Source organism: Erythrolamprus reginae, chromosome 2 (assembly GCF_031021105.1).
Source record: "Erythrolamprus reginae isolate rEryReg1 chromosome 2, rEryReg1.hap1, whole genome shotgun sequence".
Taxonomy (NCBI): domain Eukaryota; kingdom Metazoa; phylum Chordata; class Lepidosauria; order Squamata; family Dipsadidae; genus Erythrolamprus; species Erythrolamprus reginae.
The window spans coordinates 123878242-123895906 of NC_091951.1; the positions used below are offsets into that span (position 1 = coordinate 123878242).

Below are 17665 nucleotides of genomic sequence, written 5' to 3' on the forward strand. Positions count from 1 at the left end.
ACATTGTTTTATTATTGTTGTGAGCCGTCCTGAGTCTGCGGAGAGGGGCGGCATACAAATCTAATAAATAATAAATAATAATAATATAAGGACCCCTGCCTTGAGCAGGCGGATTGGACTAGAAGACCTTCAAGTTCCCTTCCAGTCTTATGTTTCTATATTCTATGTTCTAACTGCATCAAAGCATGGCTTTCTCAGTCTTCTCTCTTTCAACCATTCTTTAGCTATCCCTTTTGCAACTTGATCCACAGTCATTTTAATCAGACCACCTCAACAGACTAGTTTTGTACTGGCAATTTCCTTTTGGATTTTAATCCTTAGTCATTTATCATAAATTCATCCCTGGCGCTGTCGTTTTGGGTTTATCACATATAATGCCAAAGTATTGCATTTCCACTGCATTTAACTTACTTTTAGATTCCTTTCGCAGTTCCTTTGCACTCAACTTTCTTTTAAATTTCTCCTGAAATACCCAATGCTCATTTTCTTTACTTCTTTTCACAAATGTTTATTCTTCGCAACAAACCACATATTATTTACCATCCTTCTACTAGCCTCTTAATATCTTAACATTTCTCCAATCATTCCCCTATCTTTGCAAACTATTCTACCAAGTTATACAAAATTCATCTACATTCTCTAATCTTTGCCCACTTAGATAAAATCTGATATAATTCTCTCTATTTTCCCTCTCCAATAAAAGTACTTTTGTCTTTGATACCTTAATTTCCAGATGTGTATCCCTTCAAGCCTCATATGATATACCTATTCTATTATTTGTTGCAATTTATTTGGTTTTTTAGGCAGCATAACAGCATAAGATTTCCCACAAAATTAGGTCTCCAGCTAGCATCCCTTTAATACAGTCAGTATCTTTACACATTTATTCATAAATAAACAATCAAGGGGATATTACACATCTTATTTGACATCTTGCTTAATATTATACCATTTGTTAAGTATGAGATTTATTCATCTGCATTTTCCTTCCACTATAGACCATTTTTATCAGTGATCAATCTTCATCCCTACATTCTCACAAGACATCCCATTATTCAAACCTATTCACCATACTTGCTTTCTCTATACAAAAATATATATATTTGTCACCATCATGCCTTTCTCAATAACTGCTGAAAACCAAATATCTGATTTGTATAGTTCCAATCATAATATATAATATTATGATTGGAACTATACAAATCATAATATGTACAATACCTTTCAAATTGTGGTTTGTTAGTCACTTCTATCCTTTCAATCAAAGATCTACCAAGCAACTTCTAAGGAAGTCTTAACAAATTAGTCCCCTGTAAGGTTTTTTTCTTTTGTTACCTATCTTTTTATAGATGAGAACAATATCTATATTTTCTGAAACATTTCAAACAGATGAAACTTTTAAACTATTCAGTAAGTAATATTACTTACAGCCTCAATAATTATCCTAATATTTATATTAGGAAATGTGTTTTCATAATTTTTGGGCATTAACATTTATAGCATTAAATTCAATCCTACTCTTTGAGATAACTCTATAATGTCTATACAAAATTGTATCTCCTTTGTTTTAACCACATTCATGGCTCTGTTTTAGACTTTTTCACTTTGTCATTTCAGCAAGCATGCTTTTTCATACTTTCCCTTAGTTCCACACATTTTTATTGCACTGAAATTTAATAGTAGCTTCTATATTCTCGATGTCCGCTTCCTGTTTATTCATTTGAGAGATTAATTTATCTTCTAAACCTTTTGTGTGCAAGACTCATGCTTTCTCATGCTGCACTCATGCCACTTTTAGTCTTATTTCTTTCACTTTCATTTTTTCAATATTAATACCAATTAATGACCAGATCAACATTCAGAATAATCCTATAGAGAACATGAACGAACAGGTAGTTAAGAATGAGATGAGAGAGTACAGGAAAAGTGACCGGGCCCTTTGGGGACCCAACAGAGAATAAGAATAGTGACTGTATGGTAAGTGTATGGTTAGAAAAGGGTCTGTTTGAAACAAATGGTTTAAGCACAAGTCTATTCATGCACATACATGAAAAAGGAATTATTTCAATGGTAGCTTTGATTTAATTGCTTATGATGAAAGACAGATAATTGGTGAAGGACATATGGGTGGTAAATGCTTTAACTGTACTATAAATTGAAGAACTTTCTACCATGCACTACTATATTATTCTAATTATTTAATCCCCAAAAACAGTAATCCAAGGTTACCTTTCAGAGAATCACTTTCAGCTCTCATTATGTCGATTAATGAATTCTCCAGTGAATGCATGTCAAAAGTTCTTGTACGATCCTGTAAATAAACACAAAGAACAGTTTAGAGCGGGAGCTAAGCTAAGCTAAGAACATTTTCAATTATTTTTTTTCAATGTACTAATCACTTCTAAATATAAGAACTTGAAGCATAAATTAACTAGAAAGTTATTAATGGCTTAGTAAATGTCTAAAAATGCCACATGTTGCAGAATTTGGTAAAACTGTACATACACCTGAACAATCCTTTAGAACTCTGGCCCACCTTCCATGTCAAAAATTATTCAAAGTATCATACACAATTTCAACAAACTAAAATATAATTTCAAAACATAATAGCTTGCATGTTTCAAGTAATCCTGATTGCTTATTATACCCTATGACAATCATTAAGTTTTGTACCTCATGATTCTTGACAAATGTATTTTTATGTACACTGAGAGAATATGCACCAAAGGCAAATTCCTTGTGTCTCCAATCACACTTGGCCAATAAAGAATTCTATTCTATTCTATTCTTTCTATTCCAATTATTCATATATTACAAGAAACTCATCAGCCTACAATTTAGTCTGCCAACAACAAAGCCAAATCAAGTGAAATAAAAAGTGACCCTATATTGGAATATTAAACATTACTTCTGTTGACATGAACCTTGCTTACCCTTATTTGGTTTCTATTCAAAAGGATCCCATTCAATTGAGAAATAGACATTACAATTGTTTTTCTATGATTCTTTCCAGCAACACTTCCTTGGCTGAATCACAGAGTTTTAGATGCCAAGTGACAACTTAAAGTCGAAGATACAATTCGTACGTTTCAATAAGGATGGTTCTGTTGTCAACATATAGAATTCATAGCTATTCTGAGAGTTTTCTGCTCTATATTTCATTATACAAAGAGGCAAAGAGAAGGAACAGGGGTGACATGATAGCAGTCTTCCAATACTTGAGGGGCTGCCACAGAGAGGAGGGGGTCAGACTGTTTTTCAAAGCACCAGAAGGCCAGACAAGGATAATGGATGGAAATTGACCAAGGAGAGATTCAACCTGGAAATAAGGGGAAATTTCCTGACAATAAGAGTGATCAACCAGTGGAACAGCTTGCCCATAGAAATTGTGAGAGCTCCAATACTTCAAGAGGAGATTGGACAGCCAAATAGTGCAGGGACTCCCACTTGAGCGGGGTGGGGTGGGGGTTGGATTAGATTACCTACAAGGTCCCTTCCAACTCTAATAATAATTAAGTAAGTAAGTAAGTAAGTAAGTAAGTAAATAAATAAATAAATAAATAAATAAATACTGTTGCGATGCAAATAAAATTGGAAATGCAGATTGAAATGGCTTTATACTAAATGTAATCGGTTAAATTCTCTACAATTTAATTAAAAGCTATGGTCTTCAAACTTAAGTGAAAATAATTTTATAAAGAATTATAGTTAACACAATTATTAACATAGGAATATGTAATTAAAATTCATTCCCAAATCCTACCAGTAATAAACATCAATAGAATAGTAAAATATGTCAGGGTAAAAATCATTAAAAGGTCAAAAATATTTTTAAATATTACAACAAATAATCTGATGATAGTAAGTAAAAAAGTGTCCTTTAATATCCAAAGTTCCAAAAATGTATTATTTCTAAAATAAATGAATCGGTTGAGAAAGGGCAGCATAGAAATCTAATTAATTAATTAAATAATAAATAAATCCTAATCCTGTAAGATAGCACTACATGACATTTACTATGTACTTATAATTAAGTAATGTGCTGTACAATATCCTAAAATGGTAACTATCAATAATTTCAGGATACTTCACAAAAAAGTACAAAATGCTATTTCTTAGAAATATTCGAAATTGTGTGGTACAGTATTTCAGGCCACAAGATTACTAAGCATTTAGGATAGTTAGAATTATATTATAATTTACATCAACATTTCACTGAAATTTCACTAACTAACTAACCACCATCATATATTCTCTGTAAACCTGGAACATGTATATCCAATAATTCTCCAAAGTCCTATTTTAACAAAAGCTACAGTTCCGTCTAAGCCTACAGCTATGGAAAGCTCAAATTAATGCAAAATCATAAAGTTCAATAGATGGCTTTTATCCAGTCAAATATCTAATTATACCGTATTTCTCACTTGAGAGTAGGAAGAAGACTTCTGAAGGAAAAATGGAACATAAATTGATTAATTAATATTGCTCTCTTAATTAATATTAAGCTCTTGTATTGACCCACTTTTTGATTTTTAGCTTTACTTTGTTTCACTATATTTATTAATGCATAACACTACTAATAAAAACTAACTCAAAGTAGTGGTTAAGGCATCAAGCTAGAAAGAAACTAGGAAGTCATGAGTTCTAATCCTGCCTTAGGCCCAAGGCCAGCTCAGTGACCTTGGGCCAGTCTCTTTCTCTCTGCCTTAGGAAGGCGGCAATGGCAAACCATTTCTGACAAACCTTGTCAAGTCACTGTCCAAGTAGTCTCAAAGAATTGGACACAATTAAATGGAAACATTAAAAGGTCCATCAAAAAGAAAACACTGCTTAAAGCATCTTTGAAGCAGAAATCTATGGACTGTCAAAAATCAAAATAAACTTTGCTGTGTCACATTTGAATACTATGTGTCAGTTTCACAATTATTACAGTTCTGTGAAACAATACCAACAAAAACATGATCAAAAATGATTTTTGATTTAAACATTTAGTATACTGTAGTTTGGTAACTCTTCTATAACTAAAACATCAAAATTAAGTAACAGACATGTTCGAGATACCACTTTGTATTTCAAGTTCAAAGCCAGCTCCTCTTTCATACTCATTTCCAAAAGAATACAGAGTGGCAGGTAAAATTTAAATCTACAACAATCCTGTATGTTCTTTGAAAACTGAAATGTTGAAAAGAATTTACTATATTTACTAAATAATTCTCCTCATTTCAGTATCACTATTATTTGAAAAACTGTGTATACTTAACATCTACAATGAGAGAAAAAACAGAAAGTAAAATATAAAGCAAAATTTGAAGCAAAGCTTTTCTATCATTGAACATGTCTAAAGTATGTTTAAAGTTGAAATATCAATTTTAATACTCTAAATTAGGGGTGTCAAACTGGAGGCCCACAGGTCAGATGCGTCATGCACAGGCCACGCCCATCCCAGCTCCATGAAGGAGAAAAACATCACTTATACGTCACAGAATGGCAACGTAACTGAAGGAAATTCCAGTACTGAAAAAGAAATCCATAACTGGAAATAACTCAGTATTTTATTTCTTTTAGCTAAATTGATAGAATTGAATTGTGATCAATATACTCCAGATTAAAACGTGTTATTTCACTTTTAATCCCTCCTCCAAAATTTATAAATACTGTAGTTGTGTTAGAAATACAATGTGGTAACCTAATGTAACATGTACTTTTTATTGTGTAGTTATTTTTATTAAGAATTCATCTTATTCTTGGTAAGACATCATGCATTGGTGAACAATTTATATTAATCTAATATGGCATCAAAACTCATTCTGTCTATTACCAACAGATAGTACCATTCTCTTGCGCAGCAGTGCAAGGAAGCCAATTCTCTTCAGTCTTATATAAGTTTTTAAAAATCCATTTAATTTTGGATGTATCAGAACATTAAGGAAAAGCTTGAAACATTCCTGAGTTAGTCAGTCAGTCAGCATAATTACTGAGAGGCTGGCATCAAGTCAGTGGAGTATCAGATTTTTCACCTTGATATATTTTTTAACAATGTCTGTGAAAACCATTAATAAATATACCATGAATGTACCAACTGCCACTCAAGAGTTCCATACACGGTATCATGCATCAAGTATCACAGAAAAGACACAGTGATAGAAACAAATGAACAAACAAGAAAATACTCCTGAAAATAAGAATCAAATTTAGGAAGTCAGCCATTCTAATTTTATTGCCTTGTGGTGTAAACAAAATACATTTAGCTATAAAATGACCAACTAAATACCATTGGTACACACTAGAAATACAGATAAATAATAAAGGAATTAAATCAACATCTAAAATAAAAGTAGGTTTACTTTTTAGATAATGTGGTCTTGTGTTTATCATTTTCATAAAAACTAGCTATCCTCGAGTAGCATTTGGGTAGCTTAGTTAGTACATTACAGCATGTAGTAAAAACAGGCATAAAATTTTATTTTTTCTACTTTCATTCCCTGCCTTAATATTTAAAAAGGGAAATTGTTTTTTTCCCAATAAGACAAGACCAACAACACTATTTCACTCAGAGGACTCCTAATTCTGTTCATTTTAATTCACGTCTAAATTTAAAAAAATATTGTATAGCTCTAGATGAGATCTTGGAAGACATACAAAACAGTCTTGATGGCCTGTAGATTTAACTCAACATGAATTAGCTGCAAATGTTAAGTTCATTGTGGCGTGATAAGTACAAAAGTGCTATCTTACATGATGTCAGAATGTGTTTTGGCTCTCGCATCTTTTTATCAGAAAGCACAGAATGGTCTCTCACACACAAAGCTTTAACTTCTCCAAAAGCTGAAAGAATCTGTTTTAATCTGCTACGTTACAAGATGCTAGCTGTCTGATGTGGGTATCCCAAAAGAGGACAACAAATCGACTGCCTGTCACTCTATGAAGAATGTTTGCATATTTGTTCATGAGCTTCTCCGTAAAATTTGCAGCAGTGGGCTTTCTCTAAAAATACGTATGTACAAATCCCTTTTGACATGCAGTAAATTATATCTTTTGCCAACTCCCCCGCCCCTCCTGAACTCCCATGAGGCACAACAAGCTGAACAGACACTTCCATGGCCACACATTACCTACATGAGTAAATCAATCCAGTTTGATGACTATGCTTATATAAGAACTGTGACACAAGAAAGTACATCAGATTTACCACCGCATGGTATAACACAGTTTTTAGTTAAACAGGGGTTTTTTACAACTTGTACACAAGATCCTGAACTGTGAACTCTACAAAGAACACACAAATAATTGTGCTAATAACAGCCTGACTAATCAAGGTTACAGTACTAATTTAGTACTTTATTCCCTTGAAGATAGGAGAGTGTCAGCAAATGAGGAAATACGGTAACAGCTGTTCCTTAAAGAGCTATCAGGATCTTATATTATTTTCTTCATTTAATCAGAGTACAAAAAGCATACAAGATTTTAATTAAACCTTACAGTTGTGTGGGAAGACTTGGTAAAAACGGAGCCAAATGGTATTAATAAACATTTGCTTTCTATAAAGCAAAAACCATCAATGAATATTCTTTATTATCATAATTTGTTAAAAGAAAAAGAAAATTTGTTGGCTATTTTGCTTAAAAGGTATTTTAAAATAATTCAGAGATATGAAGGGGAATAAAATATAACTTGGCTGCAACTTGTTTTACATTCATGCTTTAATCATAATGTATCAATTTAAATAAAGATTTTACACTCATTGTGACATTCAAAATGGAAAGCCATAGCTCCAATTATGTCTAGAATTCCTTGAGAAAAATAAAAATAATCTCTGCGTACACTGCATTTACTACAATCCTTTTGAACTTACTACAAATAAACACAGCAAAATATGTTTTTGAAAGCCAATGTAAATACTGACTAAAACACTTAATTCTTTTTTCTGAAGTAGCCAAATCTCTTTATTTAACAATATCCTTCCCCCAAATTCAAAATATGGAGGAGAAAGATGGGAGGCAGGAGGGGAGCTCTTTTTATTACCTACCAATCATGTTCTGTAAAATTTTAAAATAATAGCAAAAATATTGGTACATAAGGCAGATAGTATGGAAACCTGCAATTCATGCATTAGTCCTATCTTCTGCTGTAAAAATACAGTAGATAATGAAGTTAATCAAGAATATTAGTACTGGATTTTGTAATTGGAAAAGCTTCAATACGATGCAAGAAGAACAAGAATACAAAATTAGGACATCAACTATTAGTGTAACCTCTTGCACCACAATACCACAATGAGTTCCCATCTTTGTGGTTTTATACCTAGTCTCTACTTAAGTAAAGCATGCATATAGTTTAAAGCATCAAGATATGAGTCAGTTTGTGTTGCTATCATCTGAACAGTAACTGATGAAAGTCCCATGTTTGCCAAGTTGAGGCAATCTTATCCGGAACACAGCAACAAACATTATAAAATAAAAACATGTTTGGGTGTGCCAAATTCGTTTGTAACAAAGGCCTGGGTTTTTAAATAGGTCCTTTTAAAGTGAGAAATCTTTGAAGATGAAGGACTTTGTAATATAACTAGTGATGATACGATTTATCTGGGCCTCTATTCAAGAGAAATATATCCACCGACCATATATTATTCACTCTATCACATGATATTTAGTATAAAGTCAAGCTCAAGTATAAAGTCAGCCATTGAGTCAAGCTCAATGGCTCAATGGCTGATGAATCCATGGACAAATGCATGTAGTTTTCAGGGTTGATCTCCACCTTCTTCTAGGATTTTTTTTTTTAAATTTACCAAGCCCTAGATGTTTTTAGTGATCTCTGTCCAAGTACTAACTAGATCCAAACCTGCATTTGATCCAGACACACCTTCCCCCTCTTCCAGTCCCCCTTCCCAGTCCTTCTAGATTTCAACTGTCAAAATTCCTAACCTGCTAACATTCCTGAAAGGCAAGTAAATTGGGTAAAATTGCTAACATCTCCAAATTAATACAGCTGGAAAAAAATACATATTATTTATTCTTGGAAAAATAAGATATTAATCTTAGTGATCCACTCCCTTTTTCAACTATTGTATTTGGTTAGAACATAACATAACCAGCAGTCTAAACATGCTTCAGATTCAAAGGGAATAATGTACTTAGGAGGGTAGTCACATAATCCTGGGAAAAAATGCAGCTGTCTTAAGGAGCTGTTGACAGATACTAAAATGATTACCTCCATATATCCCCCAAAACACCTTGTTGCCTTCAATACTGTAGTGTAAACACTAAGTTTCTATCTAAATGTCTTAATCTTCAGCAATATCAAGTGACAGCACTTGGCTAACCTTGGCTGGGTTTAAAACTAAACAGGGTTTGGCCTGGTTAATACTTGGAGGAATACCAGGGGTGAAAGCTAGACCCAAAAAAATCCAGAAGAAATCTTTTGTCAATTTTATTTTGTTTTATTCTCAAGAAAACAAAATGGACATGTCCATAAAATCACCTGGACTTGGTTGATTTGAGAGAATCTTCAATTACCATCAAGTGGCTCCCAGCCTTTTATCATTTTGAAGCTTAACCATTTGATTCTGTCCTACCTCAACTGGTCAACAGAGAAGACTGATACATGACTACAGTTTCTTTTTTTAGGAAGGCAACCTAGCATTAGAACTTGCACAAACATATGTAATTAGAGACCAAACAGTAAACTGAATACCGTGTTTAAAAGAAATGGTGTATCTTTATATGCATTTTCATTTTTTACCTTTACAAGGGCGGTGTGTGTGTGTGTGAAAACATACTGAAAGTGGTTCTAACTACAGGTTGTCAAGTTCACATTTCCCCATGGAAAATGCTACGGTGGGGAAAGACAGCCTAAAAATGCTTGCTTCATGTGCATCAAAATTGCCTCAGATGCTTTCTCAGTCATACATGTATGATCACCCTAGTCCATATTTCTTTCTTTCTTATGCAATTCCCAGGACAACATGACTATAAATAAAAGGTTCTGATGTACATTCCAGATTGTGGTTATGTAAAAAAAAAAAGGGTGGAGAAAAATGGGACAAGCGTATATTGCCTTATATGAAGAACAGCCACTGTGAACGTAACAATACAAAATGCCGGGCTGGAGCTACAGGTTCATACAATCATGATTCAACTTTAGCAACATTTGTCAGTTGTACAGGCATGCTTTCTTTAAAACACTGAATCCAATTTCAACCTTCTTGAGCAATAAGTAAAACAAATAACGTCAAAGGCAGGCCGAAGATCAGATAAACATTTTAAAACAGTCTCACTACTTTTAATCCAGAACATCGCATTATTATTATTATCACAGCTAATGTAGATGAAACTTTAAAGAAAATAGAACAGTCTGCTGCTCTTAGTATGCTGGTCTTCATAGCAATAAACCATTCCTTATAAATTATTTTTCTAGTTTCCTTACCGGTCTCATAATTCTTTGAACACATATTTACGACAAATAGAAACAGATTTAGCAAAAGATAAAGGTAGCATATCCAATTAAAATATAATTACTTAGTGTATGAGAATCATTACAATTTTTTCAAGCAATTTATTGGAGCCAAGAATATACCACTAACCTAATTAACATCTTGCTTGCTATCAAGAAGCAAGTTAGATTCACAAAACCTTGTTTGCTTCAATGAAGCTATAGATTTTTTAAAAGCATTAGTACGTTATTATTATTATTTTTCCTGGAAACATTTCTTTAACAGCCAAATGTGGGAGAATACTCAGTATGCAGCAGTTGCATGTTTCAACTTAATAAATTCCTTCAGGGCAAGTGAAATAAGCATACAGCTATTTATTTTAGAAACTGGACTTCTGCCTAGCAGCAAGGATAAGTTTTCCTGTTTCAACCTTAACTGTCTTTAGCGCAGAACATGTCCCTGTTCTACAAGGAAGTACCCTAGCAGGAAAGACATGTTTGCATACGTGAAAGCTCAGTTGAAATCTAACTGCTACCGATAGGCCTCTACATTGTTATGATTGCAGTGAAAAATAAAGCTATGAATGTTGTTTTAAAACAGGGCCAGTATAACTTTTACAGTAATACTGACATATTTGCTTCCAAATTGCACCATCATGATGAAGTATACATTTTCACTGTGAAAAATATGTGGGCTTCTTCTTCTCTGCATTCTCAGCAGAAGTTGCTGTCCCTGTTTAAAAGGAAAAATAAAGACTGCAAAGATCTTTTCCCCTGCAAAGAAAATATTTGAAGTAAATTACAGTACAGTGGTACCTCGAGATACGAGTTTAATTCGTTCCGGACCTGGGCTCTTAAGTCGAGCAGCTCTTATCTCGAACGACTTTTCCCCATAGGAATTAATGTAAATAATTTTAATTGGTTCCAGCCCTCAAAAAACTCACAAAGTTAGTCTAAATTATGCAGAAAGACATGTTTTTAATGAAGAAATGTACATGTACATATAAATGAATAATGAAGTTTCTTTCACTTAACTTGTAAACTTTCTTAAACTTTTAAATTTACATATGTTCAACTTCTCTGCCACCCAATCCTGTAGGACAGAGGTCCCCAACCCTTTTTGCACCAGGGACCAGCTTTAAGCGATCAAGAGAGGAATGGGTGAATGAATGGACGGAGGGTGGGAAGGAAGGAAGGAAAGAGGGAAGGGACAGGAACAGAGGAAGGAAGCAAGGAAACTTATGAAAGGGGAGAGTAAGAGAGGAATGAGTGAAGGGAGGGAGGGAGGGAAGAAGGTGGGAAGGAGAAAGAAAAGAAGAAATAGAGGAAGGGAAGGTAAAAGAGAGAAAGAAAAAGAGCAAGAAAGAAAGAAAGAAAGAAAGAAAGAAAGGGGGAAGGGACAGGAACAGAGGAAGGAAGGAAGGAAACTTATGAAAGGGGAGAGTAAGAGAGGAATGAGTGAAAGGAGGGAGGGAGGGAAGAAGGTGGGAAGGAGAAAGAAAAGAAGAAATAGAGGAAGGGAAGGTAAAAGAGAGAAAGAAAAAGAGCAAGAAAGAAAGCTGCAAGCACCCCCCCGAGCCCCCCAGGCCGGCTGCAACCTTTTAAAACACGCGCGCCGCTTCGCAGCTGTCTCCTGAAGCCGAACGCGGAAGTTAGCGTTTGGCTTCAGGAGACAGCTCCTTGGCACTTGTATCTCGAATTTGGGCTTGTAAGTAGAACAAAAATATCTCTCCCCTCCCAGCTCTTATCTCGAGTTGCTCTTAAGTAGAGCAGCTCTTATGTCGGGGTTCCACTGTATATTCTTATTTATAGCTCTTTCCCACTCCGCCCAGATTTAATCAGTGCATTCAAGTGTTCAGAGCACTCTGCAAAAAGCATTAATGCATCGATACCATGTACTGTAGTACACTTTGAGAATTTTAAGCAGGTTGTATTTTAAAATGCAAAAAGAACAGAAACAAAGCATCAATGTTTCAACAATAAGCAACCTATCCTCTGGCACTCCCAGATCGAAATGTTTGAACCTGTCACATTAGATATAGTACATGCACACGCTTGCATCTTAAAAGAGGACTGGCTCTTTAAATCAAAGAGAATATGAGCCACGTGCACAATTCCTTTACTTGTGTGGTTGTGTTCCTGGTTAGGAGCTGCACTGCAGTTTTTACTCCCTCTGCATGCAGTTAGTTTTCTCATGCTAAAGTATTAAAGGGAAAAGGTGACATAGGGACACAGACAAAGCTCATATTATACTGTATCCTATTTCCTGTCAGGGAACGCAAACTGGACAATTCAAATTGCCATACCTGTCTTTAAAGAGCTGCCACTTTGGCAAATAAGCAAGAAAAACCAACAAGCATTGTGTAATTGCTGTTTACCCTTTCTCTGTGCACTAGGGGGCAACTGCTACTGACTAGCGTTGCTGCAGCTACCATCGCTTCTCTCGTTATTAATGTAGCATTAAATCTATGGATATTATTGAACATCTTCGTTAGCAGAAAATATTTTGCTGATTTTAAAACTTCAAGGAGCCGAGAGTGCAAATAAATACAATAAATATTCAGCCCATTCTATTTTCTTCCTAACAACCCAGTAAAAGATCCCTCATGCAGCACTGCAACAACATCCCAACTGGGAAAAAACAAGGGCAACAATCACGATTAAAGGCAAAACTGAGTTCTAGCCTCAAGCCAATATCCATTTTCAAGTGTCTTCTATATCGTCATAACAAAACTAAGGCACTGGGCATAATAGAATTTTTTATTTCGCCTTCCATTAAATCAGGCCTAGGCACTTACAAGCTACTGGTTTGAATTTTAGTAAAGATGCATCTTAGCATCAAATTACAATGTTTTTTAAAAACAATCATCCCAGTTTGTGCATCGTACAACACGCTAAATATTTGCATGAAAATTAGGCGATGCTCTTTAAAAAGAAAGCCAGGTCAGCAAAGGCCTTTTTGCATCAGAGTTAATCTCCGAAGGATATTCATGTCTGTATTTCCCGTGGCACGAAGATAAGGCCAGCTCCTCTACTAGGGGAGTCTGTGATTATTACATTTGCATAAACATTGCAGAATTTACTGAATTTTCATTTACTAAAGAAAAGGCAATTTCTCTATATATTTAAGCTACTGTATCTGTGTCTGTGTGGAACAAATAACGTTGCTCGAAATTAATGGTATTGTATTTGTTACTTCTAGCAAGATACCACATAGCAGTAATACTAAATATAGCTGAAAGCTGGTCTTATAAATTAAATGTATCAGAGGCAGAATTGAATTGTAGGTACAGTATTTCAAGAGCTTAATCAATGTAGAGCTTTGTAAACATATTTTTGTCCGCATTTTCATTCGAAATAAATAGTTAACTTGCACAATCATTGGGGAAGGGGGGAGACAACCATTTCATGTGAAAAAGGAGGAAGGAAAAAAAGCACTATCTGCTTCATGCTGCAAAAAGTAAATGCCAAAGATTACTGGGGAATTTTCTAGATCTGCAATACTCAGCTGTTCTTTGAAGTCCTGCACTTGCCTTCTCAGCACTGAGGCACAGGCATTTCAAATTAAAATGTACTTCATTAAAATATATTCCTTTTGCTAGATACAAAGAGGCAGGATTTGGTCCTGATGTGGCCAGTTTGTTCTTCAGAAAAAAATCTGATCACAATATTTATATATAAATATAAATAATCAAAAGGATAAAAAACACCTAATAATATTCCAGTATTCCAGAACAAAACATTCCACTTGCATCATGCCCAGGTCCGAGGCCTCAATTCATGAAGAGAAAGACAATGCTTTATCCTACCGCACTGTAGTTTCTTTATATAATCACGATTTGCAAAATGAACTATTAAAACAATGAACCAAATTTGCTGCAGTGAGGCTCAACCATTACTTCTATATTCCAGCTGATTCATGGTATTAGTGGATTTATGAACACTCATATTGCTTCCTGATTTATTATTTCATTATTTCTATTTCAGATGCATGAACTAAAAAGAAAATACAAGACATGTCCTCTGGGTAATTCTAACCCAATTACAAAATAGTTTTCTATATTTAACAAAAGTATGTCTTTTGTCTATCTACCAGTTTTCCAATTACTGTACAGTACTACAAAACTGGGTCACCTCTGATTATATATACCATGTTGAGAAATAACAAATATTTTACAATTTTATTTTTTCATCAATATATTTTAAGGGTTTTTTTCATCAATATATTTTAAGGTTTTGTTATCTCAGTAAAACATTACAGAATATTCAACTGAACCACAGCTAATAATGAAATGCAATATATTGTCAAGATTTTCACTGCATTGTTTAAATGGCGATTTCTAGTGATAATTGTTTATAAGTGGAGAAATAGGTACCACTGAAATGCTCAGCCTATTTCCTTTTAGCAAATGGCTACCCTCCAATAGAAAATGCTGTCTGAAATAGTCCACATCTATTTTTAGTAATGACTTATAATCTACTACTAAAATATATTGCCCTTCCTAGCAGAGACCAGCTCAATGTTTTAAGATTTTATTTGGACTGCATTTAAAAACCCACGTATTCTAAATTAAATCAAAATGAAAATTATGCTTATTGTACAAAGCTGTAGAGGTATTTTCTATAGTTTTAGAAACCGGTAATAATTGCATAGAATTCTATTACATTTAAAAAGGAGCACAGTTTCAACAGTTCTTGTGCTTTAGGATTTTATTCAGTTATAAGAATAATTCAAATTATTGTCCTTGTAGTTGTTTTGTTGATCAGATAATACTGATTTAACAGCAAGCTAATAAATAATAGATTTTCTATTTTGTTTTGGATATTTTTGACAAACATTATATGGAGCATCCATGATTCAGACATGAGCAACCATGGCATGAAATGTCATGGGATGAACTACACATTTAGGTGCATTTTTAAGATCAATTTTATAACTGCATTTTTAATATTTGAAGCAATGCAAAAAAAGATAAAACATTACAATTCACACAGTCTTTCCTAGATCTCTTTATATAGCCTTCTGTCTAATATTAATAAAATGATCTCACCTGAAAGGGAAAGATATTGTCAGCTCTGTTCAAACTGTCTTCCATCCAAGATTTTGGAGCAAAAACGGAACTGGGTCGTGCATACTTCGGCAATTGGATATGATTATTTGGGAAATTCTTCTTCAGGGGTGAGATGGAATTCAGGGGTGTTATTCCTCCATTCAGTCCCCTGCGGTGGTCTCGCCCTTGGGACCCACCCCACCCACCACATCCACCACCAGGACTCCATGAGGAAGATGGTGTAGGTGATGGGCTTTGGTAGCTGCTCCATGGAGAGGGTGGTTTGTTAAGATTATTAGCAAGATGAGGCAGTTGATTAAAAGCAGCATTTCTATGTGTAAATGGAGGTGGATGAGGGCTTGCAGGAGACCTCCTCTGTTGTTGATGCTGATTGTGATGATGTTGAAAATGGGGGTGATGAGGGTGGTGCTGAGAGAGGGGTCCAATCTGAGGGGAAAAACTACCCCCAAAACCAGGACTGACATGATGTGGAAAATTCTGAAACAGCAGAGCACCATTATTTGCTGAAGCAGGAGGTACCCCTCCCTGGTGGAAGAAACTCGCATCTTCATTTATTATTGTTGAAGACGAAGGAGCTATAGCTGCTGCTGACCAATTACTGAAACCAGTCAGAGAAGATGCAGTAGATGTCAGGGGCTGGCTTGAAGTACCTAGCCCTGTAGCCTCTTGATAATCAAATCCTGTTAACACTGGCGATTCTATTCTTATTTTTTCCTTCCCATTGCCACTTTCAGAAGAATTATCCCCCTGGCTTTCTTCAGATTTAGCTTTCTCAGAATCAGGCAGCATGCCTGCTTCCTGACTTTGACTAGGGGAAAGCTGCTGTTTTTCTAGGGAGTCTTGTTTTTCCTGTTGTTGACTTTTCGATTTTTCTGACCCCAGAATCTCATCCTGAATATTATGGGCAGCTGGAGCAGGAAAGAGCCAAGCTGACCCAGCACTACTGCCATTGGCAGCTGTGTTATTTATAAAAGCAGCAGGATTGGGGGCTGCATTTTGGTGGTGATGTGGAGGCTGCAGATGTGGATGAAATCTGACTGGAAAAGCTGACTTATTCCCGGTGTTGTTCTGCACTAACACGCCAAACCCGTAATCCCCCATTTATTTTATTTTAGAATCTGAATTCCTCCTGGAAAGAGAAAAAAAATCTTTAAATGGTTTTCTTCTACTAAAGCAACAGAATAGAAAATATCTTATGACAAACTTTCTTCCTACCCCCTTGAGATATCTGATTTGGATATTTTTCCTGGATTCTTGTAAGTGAGATCACTTAAAATATTGACATGGGTCAATTTGTGTTCATTTCCTTCTAATAGCCAGAAGGAATGGAAAGTAAATCTTTGGTTAACAAAATAAGAGCTTTCCTTTTTTAAAAAGGAAATACACAAGAATGAAGTGGGGATGAAAGTAAGTTCCAGGGAATTTTTTTAAAAAAAGATATATATAGATATATATAGATATAATATATATTAACTTTCTCGTCTTACCAACTGCCTCAACCTGTTCACGTACACATTAATGAAAAAAAGATACCATGACATCTGGTACTCCTCACTCCTTCACAGCTCCAAAAATATATTTAAATCTGGAATCATTTAATAAATTCTATATAATCTAATATATATCTGTGTTCTACTCTAACAGTCTCTGCTGTGGAAAATGTAAAGGTTTTAGCTCAGGATCTCTTTAGGGAAGCAAATTCTATTAGAGAAACTTCCCTCCCCCACAACCTGTGCTGCTGCTACTGCCTTTGCCTGTAGGACTATGAAATAATATGACTTATGCGGATGCCCTTCTGACAAGGCCTTTCTATCTCGAGAGGAAGGGTGTGAGGATTTGTTCCTTTTTTCTGATCTCTAAATATTGGCATTCAGTGAGTGCTGGGTGTATGTGTACAGACTGAGTTGAGCAGGCGAAGGGTGGATTCTTGCTGCTGCTGCTGCTGGCGGCTGGGTGGGTTCCTGCTTTTTGAAGCTCGCCTTCTATTATGATCCGATATTTACGTGTCCTTCAGATGAATCCTGGCTGCCTGCAGAGGAAAATTTTCACCTCAGAAAAATCAGCAGTCAAGTGTCTGGAGGGGGAGGGAGGGGGGAGGAAAAATACCCGGACAGCATACATTAAGACATTTTTTTTAAAAAAAAGCCATCAGCAGAATAATT

At 35.0% G+C, this 17665-nt stretch overlaps 1 protein-coding gene across 1 annotated transcript in view; it reads right to left on the bottom strand.

Annotated features, from left to right (window-relative positions):
- CPEB4 (cytoplasmic polyadenylation element binding protein 4) overlaps window positions 1–17665 on the bottom strand; it is a 72549-nt gene that overhangs the window by 54153 nt on the left and 731 nt on the right. The window contains exons 2-3 of the mRNA XM_070739394.1: window positions 15483–17532; window positions 2230–2311 (exon numbers count right to left, since the gene is read on the bottom strand). Of these exons, the coding sequence (XP_070595495.1) occupies window positions 2230–2311; window positions 15483–16604 (1204 nt within the window). The 5' untranslated portion in view covers window positions 16605–17532. The remainder of the gene's footprint in view (window positions 1–2229; window positions 2312–15482; window positions 17533–17665) is intronic.